The following is a 21,767-nucleotide window of genomic DNA, read 5'->3' as shown; positions in this document are numbered from 1 at the left end:
GAAAGGAAATTAAACAATGAACAAAAGGGTTGTTAATAAAATGAAATAAACTCAAATGAAGTCATGACGAGAAGCACATTAGTTTAGGTTCTGGTTAGTAAACTAAAGACTTTAGTCAATGGTTCATGAGTGGTTAGCCTGGGTCTGAACAAATGTTATCCATAGACAAGCAAAGCATATGAGTGAGAGTAAGAAAAGGTGGAAAAGAAACAGCAGATTCTCCACAGACCCTGTGGCATTTCAATTTTTGTCAAAGCACTGCACTTGTCGGCAAAATCTAAAAGTGCATACTCGCTTGAAAAAGCCTTCCAGAATACAGACTACAGAGTTTTTCAACAATAATTCCCTTGTTTTTCATCACCAAAACACATTTAGCTTTGATTTTTAGGTCCCTTTTAATGTAATGTTTCGTAACGCGTTGTTTTCTGCTACAACCGTGAATGGTGACCTCCATCTAACTGCCTCTTTGTTGCGATTCATATGGTTTTTGACTTTCCTCAGGCAACTGTATAAGGTAATTCTAATGCATGTTCTTGGCGTGATAGTAAAACAGCTATTAAACAAAGCGAAAAAAAATGTCACAGTCCTAGTGGATCAGAGCTGAAATAGCTTGTGCTTGTGGGCGCTCACGCCTCCACACACACGCCTGCGCAAAAAGTGACATCCTTTCACTCCTGAGGGGCAAAACCACCCTAAATATTTACATATTCTAAAATGCAGCGGTGAAGTGATTTAACAGTTCAACAAAGATTGGCTGTGGGTAAATGGAACTGTTGAGGTTGGTTGGAGCCTCTCCCCGCTGCCCTGATAAGACAGACTATTTGGAGAAGTGAGGTGAATATCTAGAGGGGTGAGAGAGACAGCCTCTTGAACCCATCGCACTGTTGATAGCTTCAGACAGAGGTGAATGCCTGAGGAGGCAAAACATGAGGCAAGGTAGAAGAACTCAGAGGAAGAAATAGTTGTGTTAGCATCTTGAAGACCTTAAAATAACCGAAAATTTAAGCAATATACAGTAGCATTAAGCTCTGAATTAGATCAGAAAACATGAAATTCCAGCCATTTCAGCATTACCTGTCTGAGGTTGCGTGTGACTTTCACGTCATGCCAGGTGTTGTCGTTGAATTTGCCATTGACAGGCTCAACAATGGCCTCAAAGGCTCCGGAACCCAAGTTAATGACCAACGAAACAGCCCCATCTTTCAGGGCCAGGTTGACGTAGTCTGCTGACTTGCCCGTGTGAAGGATAAGGCCATTTCTTTGCCAGGTCTTGAAGGACAATGTGATCTCGTCGCTGCTGCTCTGGATGGGATTCTGAGATAAGTCGTAGCAGAAGTACTCGGAACCTCTGAATGTGGCCATGTTCTCTTCTCGCGCTATAAGAGAGGGAAAAAAATTATTAGAACTTCTTGAAACAAAACAAACCCAAATATACAAGTTTCCTGATATTAACCACTGAATGAGTGCAATTAAGCTCAGGGCAGATGACACAAAATGAGACAAGATGACGCATATCCAAGTGTGGGCAGCGAAACACACAAAGAGGCTGTGCATTTAAAGCCAAAGATCTGGTGACATCATCAGGGAGATCATTTCTCTTGTTGAGGCATATAGGCATTAATGTTCAGTGATTGTGTGCATTGTCTGAGTCATAATTATAAAATTTGCAGTGCCCTCCAATCCATCACTATTAATGTTGTTTAAGATCCTCAAACTATGCCTGATCCATGAGATCATACAGAGATGATACAAAAGCGGCATCTGAAGTGGCATTTAGATGTATTTCTGCAGACTGTTTAATGCAACTCAGAGGTGGAATAAGGGCATATACACTGCATAAATAATACTGACATCATTAAAAGAACAATTACGAAATTATCGTAGACAATGCATTTCACACACCCCTATTTAAAAACAGTAAAATAGAACAAAGAATGGTTTCCTAATAACGTTTAAACTTAAAATTTAAAAAGGCTGTTACCCATTTTATTTCAGTACATATTTCACAGTAAAACAGGTTATTCTAGAAGAAAAAAAAAAAGTTGGGCAGGACTTGAATTTATCCATCAGGATTTGATTGGATCAAGAAAAATGGTCTCTATATAATAATTTCAGAGGTGGAAGATGAAAGATTATGAGGAAAATATCAGTAATTTTTATATAAAATTGACTTTAAATGTAGTTTTAGTGATTGCATGCCAAGATCCCATTGGTCATTGTAATTCATAGTAGATGATCTACTGCATCCACACTTAAGGAAATAAGTTCACTCCTGGTTCCTGTGGTCCCCGGTCCATTAATCACCAAGCTATGGTAGTGTGGCTCAGAGGAGGTAAAAATACACAAATCTAAAGAAAAGTTCCTCCAAACCAACACTAGACATCATTTACATCAAGCGGCCAGAGAAGGACCTCGCCACTAATGGCATCATTGATTTATCAGTGCTTCACTTGGGCCACCGTGGGGTCGATATATTCTCTGGCTAAATGTTGACAAAACACTCACACGTCCAAGTCTATGCTCCACCTCAGCGATCAGCGTTAGTGTATGTAGCATGTGTTTTAACTGACCGGGTAAAGACATCTTGACCAGTTTTTCACTGGACTAAAGAAGCCTGAGCATACTGCAGGGTTGCAGAGCAGATTTTCTCATCAGGGCTGGTGCTGGTGCCCAGCTGTGATACACTTCACATGGTAATAAACTCACGGTTAAGAAGGGGGCAAACTGACTGACAGTGGAACTTATTGGAAACACATGGGACCATGATGCAGCTGGTGAACACCAAAACCACAAATCCACTACTTCTGTGCAGTCAGAGCGATAATTCAGATTATATCGCTCATTAAAAGGCTGAAAGAAACAGACTAATGAAAGATGACTGGATGGATAGTGGGAAAGCGTTTTGTCCAGCAGGAGAGGGTGGTGTATCATCCATGTGTCAAAAACTGGCAGTTAGATATACTTGGCTACTCGTAGTGCAAATCCCACATTGCCGATGAGATTCTCAAGTCCATTAATATTTGGCTAGACTGTACAGGAAAAAATAAAGAGAGCTTAATGTTTAGCCTGTGGAGATTACTGGACCGTGCCAAAGAGGGTCAAGGAGTTTTCTATCACCAATACAAATCAACACAACAGAAAGTCACAGACATTCAACAAAACTACCACAGGCTTTACAAATAATATTCAGGCCCACTCTGTAATACCAGTCCACTTAGTCCACTTATGAAATTCACAACAAATTTAATATAAATAATAATTTTAGTAGCAATTATTACATTATCAAAATTTATTCTATTAATAACATTAATAATTACATTTTATTATTATATATTAATTGACGATTTTAGTGCTGGGCAATGATTAATCACGATTAATCACATCCAAAATAAAAGTTTTTGTGTACATAATATAGTCTGTGTGTGTGCTTTGTATATTTACTATGTGTACATAAATACACATTCTTGTATACATTTAAGAAAAAAAAAAAATGTTTATATATTAAATAAATTTATATATAATATAAATTATATGAATATAAATATATTAATGAAAATACATGTAATATTTAAAAAAATTATGTATAAAAAATATATCTGTATGTGTGTGTCTTTATAATAACCTACACACAGTACACACATATATATTATATAAACAAAAACTTTTATTTTGAATGCGATTAATCGTTGCCCAGCACTTGAAATTTATGCATATTAAACACATCAAATATTAAATATATATCTATTTATGTAAACACATGGCATCATCTTCAGATCAGTTTTGTTTATAATAACAACAGCACAGAACTTACTGCAGCTCTGGTATAAATCAAATAAAGGGAATATTTCACCAGCATCTGTGTCCTCCTGCACACATCTAACTGCAAATCTCAACATCATGAGCAAACTAGATTACCTGCTCGAAACAAGCAAAAGATTTTCAGGCTGTTGAACAGGGACCTGTGCTTTTTAGGTGTTATTGCGAGCTACTTGCTGGCATGGAAGCCTTGTGCCGACATAATGCATTATTACTCCCCTGAGCATGGTTACTGTTAGCGGCGTGTTTCTGAGAGAGTTGGCCCTCAAATAGCTCCCTGACACAATATCTCCCTCCTCTTGACTGATTTGGCGCTGTAACTGCATCCCTGAGATCCTGCCATGCCGTTAAAGTGCCTAGAGATGTACTGATCAATTATTAATTAAACAGAGTGTTGTTTTTTACTAAAGACTCTGCTCCACATTACTGCCAGATGTTACCCTGCACAATCATCTTAAGCTCTGAATACTTAATAAAGAGTCACCTTCCCACGCTGATATGATCTGGGATCGCACATGAGCAGAGTGGAAGATGTGAAGGAAGAATGGGAGGGTCAGTAAGGGGAAAATAAAAAGATAAAAGCCTGCTATATTATGACTGTGAAAAAAAAAAACAGCGAATCTTTCATTTAAAGTAGAATCTAAATAAATAAAGTACACTGAAGTACAATATCGCAAGTTTGTGGTCAGTACGAATTTTAAAAATTCAAATTTATTTTATAAAAACAGTAATATTGTGAAATATCATTACAATTTAAAATAGCTATTTTCTGTTTTAACATATTTAACAAATTACTGTAATTTTTTTCTGTGAAGGCAAATCTGAATTTTCAGCAGGCATTACTTCAGTCTTCAGTGTCATATGATCCTTCAGAAGTCATTCTAATATGCTGATTTGTTAAACATTTCTTATTATCATCAGTGTTGGCTAAAGTTCAAATTACCAGACTACTGTTTTTGTTTATTATTTAACAAAACATGATCAATCTTATAACTTAAGGCTGCATTAATTAGAAATTAGAAAAATCTCATTGCCAGACATTTGGCCAACAGAATGAAGTGATTTGCTTCCTCAAGCTATGTGTTCATTGAATACATTTTTCAATATGTCAATATGTTAGTTAAGGACAATTAGAAGACATATTGTTGGCAATGTAGCATACGGTATGTGGGATTCAATACCGGCTTTGCAGGAAATCCAGCTGAGATTAAAATACTGAATGCCATTTATTCATTCCTTTGTATTTGTTTTAGACTTTTTCCTTTATAAAGTTTCCAGCCTGTAATCTAGAACTATCACACAGAATACTGTGAACAAAAAGCTGAGCACAGAAGCACATTTCCCACAGTTTCTGTCTCGCCACAGCACTCCTTTCAAAACAAACCTTATCTGTATAGATTTTTAATGAAAATCCTCAGGGGGGCAAAGGTACTTAATCTCCTCTATAATGGAGAATCCAACAGAAAGGAGGGGTGAGGTTACAGGCTGTGTGTGAGCTAGTAAACGTGCTGAATTATGAAATCTTAATGAAAACATCATTATTAGTCAAATCTGCACCAGGGACAGAGATTCTTATCGAGTCATAATTGCAATGGTCCGCTAATACTTTTTCCCTCCACTACACAGAGACGGACGGTGGTGGTTTGGTCAGAGACGTGCTCATGTGTAAAGGTGTCAGAGGCCCAGGAGTGGAGAAAAGTAGTGTCGTTAGAGAAGCCATTAAATCCAGCATGCTTTAGAGAGGAGACCATTACAGGGTGAGAGCTCTCAAACTGTCAATCACATGTGAGAGGATGCAGGCAACTTTCTGACCAATTGGCCTCTCAACTCCTAAAACAAAACTGGCATTTGCCACATAGTGCCCTCCACAAAAATATAGTCGACCATGACAGACACAGATGGAAAAGATAATGCCTGCATCATGGGTGCTGACAATATATCAAAGATCTGAAGGGTGAGTTCAAACAAACCTGAGAATTCTGGCATCATTTACAAACTTAATACACTTCATAATGTGACATTTTAAAGTGGAACTGAATAATCAGTGGGAAATAAAGTAGAACAAGACTTAAGATCAGGATTTGACTGGTTCATTCAAATATATTTTGCCTGACTATTTGCATAAGCAAAATAAGTCTGAGAATGTTCACAAATTAATTAAGCACAAGATCAAGGACATTTTTTGTTTCAATTTTATCGAAAATTATCAAAAACGTTCAGTTAAAGGTCAAACTGCTTAAGCAAAAAATGACTGCAAAACTAACAAAACTTTCAAAGTTGTAAATAAAACAAATATTGTTGGAGTATGTGTTACCAGAACATACTATTTCAGTCTTTCTACTTTAGAAAATCAGGTTTACTTCAATGTTACTTGCCATTTCTTTGTAATTAATTGTAAAATTTACTAGCAATTTCTGAGTGAAAATTGTTTCTTCACCATTTTCCCCATCACCTTTATTTTTATGCCACTTTATACACTAGAGATTGTTTCAAAGAAGCTTGTGTGCTTTTTCATTGCATTAAGAAATAAAATACACAAAAACTTACAAAACTGTCTGGTTTATAGAATGAGCTGATTTTTGATATTTTGATTTCTATTATCACCTTATTATGCATGAAAACACTAAAATAAAGGAAGATGCTCGTTCTAACATCAAGCCATCTTAAAAGTGACGGAAAGATGAGCACATTCTTGCAATAGAGTACATAATTAGAGCTAATCAATCTCCCTAAGTCTTTCTCTCTCTCTCTTCATCTGTCAACTGAGGGCAGTGTTAAGGCTAATCTATCCCTGCAGATCCAGAGGGAGCTTCCAGACGGTGTGGCCCGAGCATCCGTCATGCAGCGGTGACGAAGAAAATCAATAAAGAGGGAAGGAGAAACGGGGCCCTTCTCCCTCAGGCTGAACGAGAGTGACCCTGTTGTGCAGGCCAAACTCCCGTCACGGACAGTTGCTGACTCACCAGCATCTAGCAACCATATATTACAACCTCAGTGTTAACTCACACAAAACTGCAACCAAACAAACCCACTATAATATTAGACTTATAATGTATGATATAATGTTTGATCAAGTTAATCGTTCATTTAAAAGAGGAAAATTGCAATGTCAGATGCGTTCTTGGTCATCTTGCGGTGGTTGATGTTATTGCAGGGTTTTTCCTCTGTTTATAGAGATAGATTATGTCTATTGGACCTCTATTGACAGGCAAGTATCACTTTCTGCACTTTCCATGAATATGTTTCATGAATATGAATATATTCTTACATGTATTCCTGTGATGACAAAGCTGAATTTTCAGCAGCAATTACTCCAGTCGGCGTCAGTTGTGTTGATTGGTTAAGTATTAATTTCTTTCAAAAAAGGGAAAAAAAGAAAATAATTTTTTTTTTATTTATATATACAGTAGAATATAACTAGATTTAAACAAATCAAATGGTTATGAATATAAACAATTATAATAAATCAAACAATGCTGTAACTGAACAATAAAATATTTATTACCATTTATAATATTTTGTGTAGATTTGTGTGTGTGTGTGTGTGTGTGTGTGCGTGTGTATGAAGAGATTATTTGCAAAAACCGATAACTCCATTTTATCAATTTCCAATTTTTTAAATTTTATTTTACAAAAATATACTATACATTTATTTTGTATAATATTTTGCACTGATATGGTATGCATTTATGGCCAAATTTTTATTTGCAACATTTTTATAATGCAATTTTTTTGCATTATTTTCTAAACCAATAAAGCCTGTTTTTCTACTGATTATTAGAAAAAGTATTACTTTTATAAATAACAAAAAAAGCTACATTTGGTACCAAACTAGCAAGCTCCTTAAGTAAAAAGTGAAAGTGAAGTGACATTCAGCCAAGTATGGTGACCCATACTCGGAATTTGTGCTCTGCATTTAACCCATCCAACGTGCACACACACACAGCAGTGAACACACACACACCGTGAACACACACCCGGAGCAGTGGGCAGCCATTTATGCTGCGGCGCCCGGGGAGCAGTTGGGGGTTCGGTGCCTTGCTCAAGGGCACCTCAGTCGTGGGATTGAGGGTGGAGAGAACTATCTCCTTCACCCTCCAAACATCTGCTGAAAAAGTAAAATAAATTCTAAGAGGTTCAGAGGGCCTGAAATAAGAGTCTCAGGCCCTATTTTGCACCTTTTGTTAGAAAGTGCTAATTGCTGATCTAAGTGTGTGTTTGAATCTCCCTCACTGAGAGCACATTCTGGGTAGGAGAGGCCTGCCGCAGTCCGTGTTCAGCTTCAATGGCTCGCTCCTCCCTTTTGCAGCTTTTAGCTGCTACTATTAGCTTTCTCTCTCGGTCTGTCTGCCTCCCCGCTGGGGTCTGGGTGTCAGTCTGCCTGTTACAACCACTGTGTAGAAGAATTAGCCTGTATACGCCGGGTGAAACAAAAAGCTTGATGTGTTTATTCGTCATTTCTTATAGTGATTACAAGTGAACGTGGACGTCCAAACACAAACTTCGCAAAATCCAAATTGTGAACATCCGATTCTGTTTTATCCAGTTTGCTTCCCTTGAGCCTTCAACCCCAGATGTACATGTTTTGTTAAAGTAAATATAAAACAGGATTTCTCACGAGGTCACAAAAGCTTGCCAGTGATGGTAAAGATCGGAGCAGATGTACAGATGGCCGTATCAAACCTGGTGTAAAAATTACGTAATGTTTTGATTGTGTATATGGAGCAAGTGTGTGTGATCGTGCCTGATTGTGGGTGTGTGACGTGCCTAGCTAGGACAGGAGTAGGAGTGAAATCAGCAGGGAGTCTGGACTAGGACCAGGTGCAACAAGACAGGAATTCCAGATCGGACCATCTGTTGGTCTTTCTCAGAGCAAGCAAACATACAATCTTAAGTTCTGAAACACACTGCGCTTACACTGAAATCTTTATAAAACATACTTTTTAAATTATCTTTTTTAACATTAAAACAAAAACTTTAGCCAGTTTAAATACAAAATGCACTAAAACACAGAATCAACATCAAATTTCTCGTCATAAAAGCCAAGTTTTAAAATGTTGTCCTGGTTTGAGCGTTTAAAAGGAATAGTTCACCCAAAAATTTTAATTTGCTGAAAATGTACTCACCCTCAAGCTATTTAAGATGTAGATGAGTTTATTTTTGCATCGGAGCAGATTCATAGAAAATTTTGCATTATATCACTGCAGTGAATGGGTGCCATCAGAATGAGAGTCCAAACAGCATTTGTTTGGAACTATTTGGACAGTTTTTGCTTGTAAACAGTGCTTGATCTGTGCATATTTCTCCCCTGATTCAGACGAGACCACATTTTCACTGTAGCAAGTGGTATTTATGATAGAGGTCTAAAACATTAATTACGAAAACGCAGCTTTTTGCTTCACAAGATTTTCATTAATGGACTAGGGTTATGTGGAATACTTGTGGATGACTGTGATGTTTTTATCAATTGTTTGGACTCTCATTTTGATGGCACCCATTCATTGCAGAGGATCCATTGGTGAGCAAGTGATCTAATGCTACATTTCTCCAAATCTATTCAGATGACAAAAGAAACACATCTCTGTTTTGGATGGCCTAAAGGTTAGTGAACTATTCCTTTAAGCAACTTTCCTGGTGGGATGAGATCTTTTCAAACACTAGTGATAAATTAAACCAACTTCCCTGTACCAGCAAAGCCTTTCTTTCTGAGAGATGAGAAATGAAAAGATAACTGTATACAAGCTAGTAGCTGTTAAAGGCCATGTTCTATCAGCCTATCTGTCAGCGATGAGAGTATTATCTCCTCTCCTACCTCGTTTTAGAGCAGCAAAAGTGAAGCTACATGCAGATCAGCTCTTCAAATGACAAGCATTGCTGCGCCCCATTCCATTGAAATTGTTATTCCACTTTTGAAAAGCTTCGGGATACTGTTTAAGCGTTTGCTTTCACAATCCAGGGAAAGTAATTTCATACCCAGCTAATTTAAATTTGCCAGCTCTTTTTGATCTCTGGCATTAAATGTATTTCATTCATTTTTTTTCTCGTATTTTCAATTACAGGTATGGCGCTCTAGGATTGAGGGTCCATCTAAAGAAGAAAAAGAAAACAAAACTATTAAAGCACTAGCAGTCCAAGAGCAGTAAAGCTATTCATCGATCGTAAAGCTATTCATTGATCAACCGCAGGTGATGTGCAGCCATTAAGGGTTCATGGATTCTAGAAATAAAGTTACATCTGCAATCTAGAATTGACTTAGATTGAATTGAACAGACTTGAAATTCACTAATAAAATAATTTCTTTTTTTTTTTCAAAATCTAATGTTTTCATCCAATGGCACAGCTGAGTTTTCAGCATCATTACTGCAATCTTCAGTGTCACATGATCCTTCAGAAATCATTCTAATATGCTGATTTGGTGCACAATAGTTTTTTTTTATTATTATTATCAATGTTCAGGATTCTTCATTTATATGAAATAGAATTATTTTGTAACATTCAAAGTATTGTACTGCTCCTTGCTGAATAAAAGTTTATGATTTTCATCAACAGACTTAAGACGATTGTTCTAAAAATGTTCAAAAAAATAATAATAAAAAAATGCAGCACTGAAACGGCGTGTTTTTGCACCATTGGAGATGTTGTTGGCTTTAGGAGTAATGATGCCACTAATTATGCTTCACAAACATTTATTAAGCACAAGGATTCAATTTGCACTGGAGGAAATGCAGATTCTTTCACGAGTTCCTCTCTAGTATCTACAATCCCTGAAAATGTCAATTTTTTCACTGTATCTACAATCCAGAGCTATAGTGACATTTCCCTCTGAAAGGCTCTGTTTCTGCCGCTGTAATTTGGTGTAATGGCACGGAGTGGTTGATGTAATCCTGAAAAAGGCAAAAGAAAAGCACAGAAAAACTAGAACAAGCACAGTATCAAAGGAGAAAGATACTGTCATCTCAGGAGTAAGATGGGGGTGAGGGAAGCTAAAATACACCTCGAAATGAGAGCCGACGAGCCAAAGAGAAGAGGAGAGATTCCTCCAATGGAATAGAAGACAGATAATCATCAGAAATGTCTGCACACAAAAGAGAACTCGTTTGTTAGTCTCTTCTCCGCACCCAATGAAAAGCCCGGATGTCAGTGAATTTAACCTCACCAAGGAGAAACAACAGATCACACTGAAAAGCAGGAAAATGCTGGCTGCCATTTTCACTACAATGAACAGCTCATGACGGCTGTCGTTCTTTCAAATAATACAAAAATCCTACATAATCAAAAACAAAATTATAGGAAAAATGGGCACTTCCAGCCTGGTCCAAAAATATTCTTGATATAGCACTGTTTTCGTAAAGCATACAGCTATAAATCGTGCACTAACTCTCTATTTGTGAGCAGTGGCTTGTGAGTTATGCAGAAATCCAGCGTTATTCATATACAGTACACCTGTTCTTTGGGTCAGTATGTATTCTTACCCGAGGCATGACAGCGTGAGTATCCCATGAGTATTTAATTTGCTTTCAACATAATACAGTGTTATTGGCCATTATCTCTGCTGTCAGCTGCTGTGTTGATATTTAATGAAGGGGCAGCTATGTCTGGGTGCCATTTTTCAGCTGCCTCGGTGTTGCCGTGGAGACATGGCGGTGGAGGGCAGTGGGGCTTGGCCCATCATTTTCCACTTGAACCAGATAAGACAGGTATTTAGTGCCAGAGCCCAAATTCAATATTTATTTTCCAACCCCCTTCATTTGCATCTCACATGTTTCAAATGTTACACCCTGAGAGAGAGTGAGAGAGATAGCTTGTAAGTAGGGTTACTGTTTTATAACATGCAATGGAAGGTTATATTGGCAGATAGAGAAACGATATATTGCACTACACAAATGCATAATTCCACTGCGATATGCAATAGCGGGCCATCATAACTGTGCACATTATTGTTAACAACTGAGTGCACTTAGTGAGGTCAAATAAAGCCACCTGATTTCCATGTGCATTTGCATTTATATTCCTAATGCAAATTCTGTATTATCACAGTAAACAACAATAAAGTGCATACATCATGTAAATAGACGCACTTGGAAAGGAGCACACATTAAGTGCTAAGCTATGTTTCAAAAAAGAAAAGGCCAAAAAACAAAACAAAACAAAGACTCTACGAAAACAGCAAATATATTGCCATTTTAGCTTAGGTCATAAAATTAATATAATATCCACAAATATTACAGAGCACAAATACAAACCTAGTACAAACAGTGTAGAGCACAGGTGAGAATAATAGCACAAATCATTTGTAGTGCATTTTTAGATGATGAGAGATTACTGTTGAGATTAGTATTTTTTATCATATCATATCATATCAGTTTTGCAAAATCAGTTTTCATAAACTGAGAAGTAGACCTCGAAAGCACACAAAATTGACTGGACCATAAGTAAACTAATCAATGTACACTGTAAAAAAAAAAAGTTGAACCAACTTAAAATTTTAAGGCAACCAGCTTCAGCAGATTTTTGAGTTCTCTCAACTTATTTTTGTAGGAGATTCTCAACTTTTTGTTGTATAAACTTAAAACAACAAGTTGAGAAAACTCAAAAATCTGCTGAAGCTGGTTGCCTTAAAATTTTAAGTTGGCTCAACCTTTTTTTTTTTACATTGCACAGGAATGTAAGTGCGTTAATATTATTTATATATTTTTCTAAATTATATAAATATATAATATAAATTATATAAATAGTATATATATATATATATATATATATATATATAAAATGTAAAGTAAAAATATACTTAAGATCCTCGTGTTTCTGAATTAATAAAGCACTAATTGATGTCATAAATAATGAGTCTGTTTGTACTTGTAAATTCAACAATTTTACATATACAGATTTTTAAAATGGATAATGAAAACATAAAAAAGGAGCTCTAAAATATTTTTTGAATTTTTACAGCTCTTTTGTTCTACACCATCTACAAATGTTAAATCTACAAATAAAATGTGAAGATTTTAATAAAATAAAATAAATAGCATCTAAATGAAAAATTGCAGTTATTCATTTTATCAGTTATTTTCAAAGCTTTCAATGTACTCTCATTATAAGAAGAACTATATTATTGTTTATTTAGTTTTAAAAAGTACATTTTTACTCAAAATTAATGAAAACTAAAAAGCTAAATATTTGTTTATAATCTCCTTCGCACAGGAGAAATTTGGTGTTGCTCCAAACAAAAGGAAATATATCGCTATCAGCATTGACTATCAGCCATTAGTTTTAAAAATATCGGCAAAATTCCAATATCGTGCATCCCTAATATTATATAGGATATACTGTATATATTGTTACGAATCCTGGCCATGCACTTCAGTTTACTCACCACCAGAGGTCACCCGTTCACCACAGTGACTTTTACACTCACAGCACATTGGACTCCATTTCCCACAATCCATTGCACAGATCACAGCTGTCACCATTCACACATCACACACACCTGATCACCATTTTCCAATCACCACCACACACCATATAAGCCTGGTACTTGATCTTGCTCAGGGCCGAGTATTCTGTTACGGGGCTGACGAGACGTGAGACATGCGGATCCATGTGCAAATCTTTATTAGAAAACATGGTCATACGGGCAGGGTCAGGAGACAGCAAACAGGTATGGCAGAGGCAAGACAGAGCAATCCGGGGCGCAAGCGTGGGTCGATGATCGGCGAACAGTATCCAAAGGGGCAAGGCAGAGAGATAATCCAGAGACGAGAGCAATAATCCAAACGGGGAGCGACCAGAGTCCAAACGGCAAGGCAAAGGGGTAAATCCAGGAAACAAAGGCAGGGTCAGACACGGCAAGATAAACAAGACAAGACTAAGAATATGGCCGAGTATTGTTTAGCATTTATCACTCCCCAAGCGATAGCTACTCTACAGAGCCATATTCTTAGTCTTGTCTATCTTTATCTTGCCGTTTGGACTCTGGTCGCTCCCCGTTTGGATTATTGCTCTCGTCTCTGGATTATCTCTCTGCCTTGCCCCTTTGGATACTGTTCGCCGATCATCGACCCACGCTTGCGCCCCGGATTGCTCTGTCTTGCCTCTGCCATACCTGTTTGCTGTCTCCTGACCCTGCCCGTATGACCATGTTTTCTAATAAAGCTTTGCACATGGATCCGCATGTCTCGCGTCTCGTCAGCCCCGTAACATGCATATATATATATATATGCATGAGAGTTCAGATGCAAAAGCCTGTAAATAACATTTGAAATTTTCTGGTGAGATGTTTGGCAATGAAAAGAACCTATTCATTGCTATTAAAATGAAATTACTGAACCTACACATAGGAGCCTGAGAAAAATTGTCATTCTAGAAGAAAATTTCAAACGGCATTTACAGGCTTTTGCTTCTGAACTCTTCTCATATATATATATATATATATATATATATATATATATATATATATACACTGTAGTGTTAACTATCAACATGTACATTGATATCTGAAAGTAACCATCAACTGCTTAAGTATGGAGGTTACAATCACAGTAAAGAAAGAATGCACGTTAAGTATGTACTGCAGGGGCACATGCTTAGCCAAGAATTTGCATTAGAGTACTTGCGTAAAGTATGTTTCCTATGTCTTAAATTTATAACTACAGACACAAAAGGACAAACAGGACACACTTTGTCTCCTACAAGCAGACACTACAAAAACACATTAGCCCTGCTAGAAAAAACATAAACAGAATGACCTTTACCCTCCACAGGGATATATCCATGACTCGTACCCGTCAATAAACTCACGACCCAAGAAACACCATTAAACACAAAGTAATAGCCCATTCACTTCCAAAGAGAAAGAGCAGGTGACACTAATAAAGGATATTGATCACCAAGGGCATCTATTCCCTTGATATCTCTCCATTCATCCTTACATCCATTCATGCATCCATTCATGCATGTGAAAAAGGAACGGCTGAATCATAAAATAGTATGAAAATTCTATTGAATCAAGTTTGACATTATTGGTCATGAATGATTAGTGATAATAAAGTCTTAAAGGCCATGTATGTGTGTGCAAGATTCGTAAGTGTTAAAGCCAGCTGTCTCCTCAGCTTTCCTTAATTCCTCATAAAGGCTGTACCATGTTTCACCAGTTAGAGGAAATAATTGACGCTTTGGCATGAGAGATAGCACAAACTGAGATTAATCAAAATGTTAACCTAATTTAGAGAAGGATTCAGAGTGTTTGTGATAAATTACACATATTAAAGTCAATGTGTTTTCTTCGTTTAGGTAAGTGAATGAGACTCGACAGGCAAAAAAATTGTTGTATAAGAACAACTAACAAGGCAGAGGAAAGGTCATTTCAGATTAAACTGACTCTACTCTTCTGTTTGTCGAATGCAAGCTATACAGTATTGGAATATCTCAAATAAACCACTCCAGTCAGCAAACAGATCCACAGTCACTTAATGCATCAAACAAAAACAAAAAAACCTGCTTCTTCTATGTGCAGGACACTATGCTGTGATTGGTCGTCCACTTGTAACCAGCTGCACCCAGCAGAAAAACAAAGAGCTGCCGTCCTTTAAAGCAACAGAGGGCTTTGCTGAATTTTCTCCATAACAGGAGAATACATATCAAGGCTTCAGAAGAGTAAACACATCATTTTGCCTCTATTTGTTCTGCCTACATTAAACTCTAAAGTACATTATGCTTCAGAACGGTTGCACATGAAAGCAGTGAGACACAAAAACAGAGAAGTAAAAAAGTTTAGAGTCTAATGCACTCCCGGAACGAGAAAGACAAAATACCCACAAATTTTATCTACAGTACAGAATGGATATAAATATACAAAAACATACTGCTCAACAGCATTGTAGGTTATCATTCACACACAGGCTCTTCAGAAGACCTCAGGAAGTGGAATCTGCTGCTTTAGTCCACCAGTCTGTATGAACAGCCTAGATCTCACTCCCCAGGGAGTGGGCCACTATTATGCCCTGTGGCACTGGGAAATGTGTTTCCTCATTTGAGGAACATTAATTGTAATGACAATGATGGGCAATTTATATGCTTGTCAACATCAATCTTGATATTAGCCTAGCATAAAAAAACACATTAAATGTTGACTGCTTTAACTCCGTTTTGCTACTATTTCCTGTATTAGAAGTCAGGGGGAAAAATAAACTAGTATCCATTAAATTTGAAATAATATTAGAAATATTTATTGTTTCACATGCATACATAAACATACACAGTTGATATCATTTTGCCATGGCAGATTTTTTTTTTAGCTTTCAGTTTTAGCAAGTATTATTAACTATATTTGTTAAGACAAATTATTTATAGACTTGTCTTCAAATCATGCCTAAGAATTATTGTTCTTCAAGAAGCTTCATGGAACCTGTTTCTCATTGCTTTAATGACACTCTAAATGAATTTGCAGATTAAATGCAGATTGTAGATAGGGCTGTGAACATGTTCAATAAACTGTAAGAGACAGAAAGACAGATGCGTCTGACAGATCCACTGATGGGGTCTTCTCACAGAAACTGGCACCAGGCCAGTAGCAGTGCGCAAGGCCCTCGGCAAACCAGTGTCAAACACAATGACCCTGCAAAGACTCTCAGAAGTCCATATTATCCATAAGGGACCTGACTCAAGAGAGGGGAGAGGAAGGCCTAGTTCTCATATAGACATACCCCCCCCCCCCAACCCCCTTATACCCAGTCTATACAGCCCCCCTACATCCCAAACCCCCCCCGGGCTAAGTGTTCTTAACCCGTTCTCTCATGGGTACCAGACAGAAGGAGTCCCCAGGCGTCCCATAATCACCTCCTTTCAGGATGACTCCCCCTCCCCACTGTCTCTCTCTCCTGCTCGCTCACTCTCGATCTCTCTGCAGTAGCCGGCTGCCTGAAATTCCTCAGACTGCATTGTCTAAATCTGTCCCAAATTCCCTCTGAAGTATCCCTTGTCGTGATTAAGGCTCCTAAAGCTGTAAAAGAACAGTGAAAATAACAATAAGTAAAAAATAAAATAAATTAAAAAAGATTCAAATAAAGTAACAAATAAAACAAATGTTCTTTTATCATGCTTAATGTTCCAGTCTTTTTTTTTGTACGTCCCTTAAAGTAAAAAAAATAATAAAATTAAATTAAATAAAATTGACATGACATCATGTGTAATGCTTCAGTCATTGTTCTTTTTTATTTTTAACATGTCCATTTAATGTTTATATAGCCTGTATATGCATGTCCATTATCATATTGAAAAAATATAATAATAATAATTACATTAATAATTAATTAATTAATTACAAATTACATAATAAATAAGCTTTTAATTATTATTATTATTTTTTTTTTTTTATGTCCTGGTCCTAATCACTGCCTGGGTTTATTTATATGTCCCTTGCATATAGCCTGTAAATAAACCATTGTCCTATTTTAATATGTAAAATAAATAAATAAATAAAAAATAAATAAGTAAATATATCATATTTATATATATGGAACATATAATTTACCTAAATAGAACATGTACTATGCATAATGCTGTCTGAACGTGATCTTATATGGACAAAAACGGTGCAGGGCTTGTGAGGGGGTAGAGTTTGAGACTGCTGCTCACTGAAGAGGAATGATGGGAGAATGCAGGCATAAACCGAATGATATTATTCCATGACCTGAGTCTAAATCATTATTTTCCTTCAGTCTGGGCCAACGGCCACCAAACAAAGGACAGCTACTAACACCAGATCCCTTACGGCCAGGTTAAAGCTGATGGATAAACCCAGAGAGCTGGGTGAGGTATAGCAAGCGGTGCGTGTGGGCCTTTCTGGATTGGCTCTGTGTGGAGATGGGCAGGCTGGGTAAGAGGAAGCCACTCATGTGTGAAGCTCCACACGTCGACTTGATTGCCTGCTTTTGCGCATGTAGTTTTTCAAAGAGAAGATTGACAGTGTCGTTTCTTGCCGTCCCCCTTCCTCTACCGCTCAGTGCAAATGAATGGAAAACATTTTTTTGTTTTATTCCATAAAGTCCAGGCCACTACAGGCTGTTTAGAGGTTTGTTTATACCTTTATTTATATGATCACAAAAATGGTGAACAAAAGAAGAGCTTGTAAGTTTGTGGGGATGTCTCGGAGTAAATGCCTTACTTAAATTGCAAACAAAAGCAAGACTGACAAAGGAAAATAGAGATCACTATACACCCAGTTCAAATGTTGATGTTTTTTAAAAAATTATTAGTTTTATTCAGCAATATGATGCAATAATTTATAAATAGTGACAAATAAAATGGATTTCTATTTCAAATAAATGTTGTTCTTTCTATTAATCTAATTATCCTGAAAAAAAGTATCATGGTTTCCATAAACATTAAGCAGCACAACTGTTTTCATCACTGATAATAAGAAATGCTTCTTTAGCACCGAATCAGCATAAAAGGATCATGTGGCACTGAAGTTGATGCTGAAAATTCAGCTTTGCAAAATAAATAAATTACATTTTAAAATATATTAAAATAGAAAATTATTTTAAACTGCAAAACTATTTCACAATATTACTCTTCTTACTGTATTTGTTGATCAAATAAATGCAGCCTTGGTGAGCATTAGAGATTTCTTTTAAAACAGACCCCAAACTTCTAAAGTATGTCATACAGTACAGTTATTCGATCAACTTTACATTTTCATAATCCAGATTTTCTGGCAAAATTATGGTAATTCAGTAGTAAAAAAAAAAAAAGCACAGCAGTGGCAAAAACATGGTCACACTTTATTTTTTTTTAATAGTTAGTAAGGTAGTTGTTAAGTTTAGATATTGGGTAGGATTAGGTATGTAGAATATGGTCATGCAGAATATGTATAAGTACTAATAAACATCAATATGCTAATAATAGGCATGCTAATAAGCAACTAGTTAATAGTGAGAATTGGTCCCTATACTAAAGTGTTACCAAAAAAATTACCATGCTACAATGTTCTCGTCCAATTGAATTTACTCTGACTAAAGTGGTCTAGGTAAATGTCTGTAGGGGCTTGTTTGTTTTCTCTGCTGTTCATTTAATTTCAGCTTTTGTCTGCTGCATCATTAGGATCTACTTTGAGCCTGAAAGGGTGAAGGAACCAATATGGAAATACATGACATAATTGCACAAATGTGTACAGACTCAAATGGATTTCATCCAAATGGCTTACAGTCTAATGCATTCTTCTGCCCTATAATGAGAGAGTAATTAATTATCATCATTTAGGTCATGAAATAAAAGTTCCCAACTGCTTGACAACAATCTATAGTTGTAACATCCATTTTTATGTGGCAGGCAGCAGTCAGAACTAGACCAGACTGGATTCTGTAGGTCTGGTCAAAGGTGATCTGCGACTTAATTACTTCTGAAGCCTGATTTACATAACACTCACTTTAGAGAATGAAGAGCGTACAGAGACCAGAATGGCAGCCATGTTTGCTCAGTGCTACGGATGACAGCGGACCGGGGCCTGTAACAGCTACGGTGGGACGAGATGAAAGGATTGTTTATCTGCTCGGAGTATCGGTAGAGAGCGTGTAGGGCTTTCGTGCTGACCTTTTCCAGTAACAGACTGTATGAGTTATTCATCAGATAGCAGAAGACATTGCTTGCTTAGCACTGGGGTCAACGCATTTACACTGATGTACATTTACAGACAGTTTTGCAAAGTTCACTTTGCTCTCAGTCTGTTTATTGCCTTTATACACTTTTTCTTAGTGGGTACATTAACTTTCTTTTTGTTGATGAGCACATTTGTACATTTATACATGTATGCTTTCTATTTCGATGAATATTTTACCCAAAAATAAAAATTTGGTCATTATTTACTCACTCTCATGTCAATCCAAACCTGAAGAATTTTCTGGCAGCTCTTTTCCATAGAACAAAAGCATATAGTTACTAAGGAGGCTATCTAAGGGGGAAATAAAAAAAAGCATAATAAATTTGTTTGTTTTTCTTTTTTTTCTTTAAGCTATATGACAAAATGCCAAAACTGACTGCCACAATATTTAGTTCAAATGTTTGGGGTCACAAATAATTTTTTATGTTTTTTTTTTCTCACCAAGCCTGCATTTATTTGATTAAAAATACAGCAAAAACAGTAATACAGTAAAATATTATTACAATTTAAAATAACTAGCATAATACATTTTAAAATGTAATGTATTCCTGTGATGCAAAGCTGAATTTTCAGCAGGCGTTATTCCAGTCTTCAGTGTCACATGATCCTTCAAAAAATATATTATGCTGATTTTGTGCTCAAGAAACATTTCCTATTATTATCAGTGTTGAAAACAGTTAGGCTGCTTAATACTTTTGTGGAAACCGTGATATATTGAATTCTTTGATGAATGATGTAGACTTTACTGTCACTTTTGATCAATTTATTGCATCCTTGCTGACGTAAAGTATTAATTTCTTCATGACCTTCTTCAAAAATGTACTTGCAACGGTCATGTAGTGTAATGTGCCCAATTTAAATATGCTAAGGTATAAGGTGGGGGTGAGAAAAGTATGAAATAAATTAAAATATTAGGTGAACAATATTTTACAAAAATAAAAAAATGTATCACTGGTCTAAAAATACCATCATATGTAGCATTATATTACAAATGAAAACAGACGAACATCAGACTGTCAGGTCAAAGACAATCACATGATTGGGTTTATTCAACACTCAATGGTCTTGCGATTTCACATTCAATCTCTATTATCAAAGGGTCACAATGTCCAAATTCTTTAATATTTAGATGAAGCAAATCTCGAGGCAGCACAGTTCGTCAGAAAGAAAATCAGAGGAGGAGGATTGGAATCTCCCAGCGGAGCAGCAGTCAAAGTTGCAGTGAAGTGCAGACGCAGCCCTTTTGTTTATCTGAGTCTGTTCAGCTGTCACAGACACAAAGGGACGGCTTCAGCAGCAAAGTGACTGTCAGAAACCCAGTGAAACAAAAGGAGAGGAGTGTTCCTCTCTCCTATTCTCTCTCTCTCTCCAGACCATTCCCAGCTTAGCTTTCTCATAGCCTTATCTCACATTGCTAACACAGTCACTGCATTCAACAAGGTGTTTTCTTTGCAAAACAAAACAAAATTGGAAAATCTATATTTTGTTATTTGTCAGCAGCCATATCACCCTGCAGCCCAAGATTGGTTGCCCACTGAAGCTAAGCAGGGTTGAGCCTGGTCAGTACCTGGATGGGAGACCTCCTGGGAAAACTAGGTTGCTGCTGGAAGAGGTGTTAGTGAGGCCAGCAGGGGGTGCTCACCCTGCGGTCTGGGTGGGTCCTAGCGCCCCAGTATAGTGATGGGGACACTATACTGTAAAAAGCACCGTCCTTCGGATGAGACGTTAAACCGAGGTCCTGACTCTCTGTGGTCATAAAAAATCCCAGGATGTCCTTCGAAAAAGAGTAGGAGTGTAACCAAATTTGGCCAAATTTGCCCATTGGCCTCTTACCATCATGGCCTCCTAACCATCCCCATATCTACTGATTGGCTTCATCACTGTCTCCTCTCCACCAATAAGCTGGTGTGTGGTGGGCGTTCTGGCGCACTATGGCTGCCGTCGCATCATCCAGGTGGATGCTGCACACTGGTGGTGGACGAGGAGATACCCCCCCTTACTATGTAAAGCGCTTTGAGTGCCTAGAAAAGCACTATATAAATGTAACGAATTATTATTATTATTATTATTTGGCGATTTCAAGCTTTGTGAAGAATAATCTAAATGAAAGCAAAAAACTAAGAAAATGGCTTCTACAATACATAAAATGTGTAAATGGAGATTTTTTAAAATTTATTTCAATGTCCTTCAAGACTCAGATGTAGTGTCCTGTTTTTCTGTACGAGACAGTGGTGAGACAGTATTTGTCAATCAATCCAGAGCTTTTATCAACTGTGGTGCTGTTTTTGCTGACCTT

General features: G+C 36.9%; 1 protein-coding gene across 3 annotated transcripts in view; it reads right to left on the bottom strand.

Moving 5' to 3' along the window:
- The window catches only part of LOC306886501 (neurexin-3a-like), a gene marked incomplete at both ends in the record, with an annotated part of 283,146 nt that overhangs the window by 228,932 nt on the left and 32,447 nt on the right, over positions 1-21,767 (bottom strand). For 2 of the 3 annotated variants that reach the window (XM_079443649.1, XM_079443650.1), the window contains one exon: positions 1,075-1,182. Coding sequence is in view for 1 of the 3 variants with exons in the window: in XM_079443647.1 (XP_079299773.1) it covers positions 1,075-1,442 (368 nt within the window). Of the gene's footprint in view, positions 1-1,074; positions 1,443-21,767 lie in introns of those variants that run through there. The other variant, XM_079443647.1, reaches the window with a different exon arrangement.

This window comes from Barbus barbus (assembly GCF_936440315.1).
Source record: "Barbus barbus genome assembly, chromosome: 20".
In the NCBI taxonomy this organism is placed as follows: domain Eukaryota; kingdom Metazoa; phylum Chordata; class Actinopteri; order Cypriniformes; family Cyprinidae; genus Barbus; species Barbus barbus.
The sequence above is the reverse complement of the archived record's forward strand: the minus strand, read 5'-3'. Positions and strand labels throughout refer to the sequence as shown.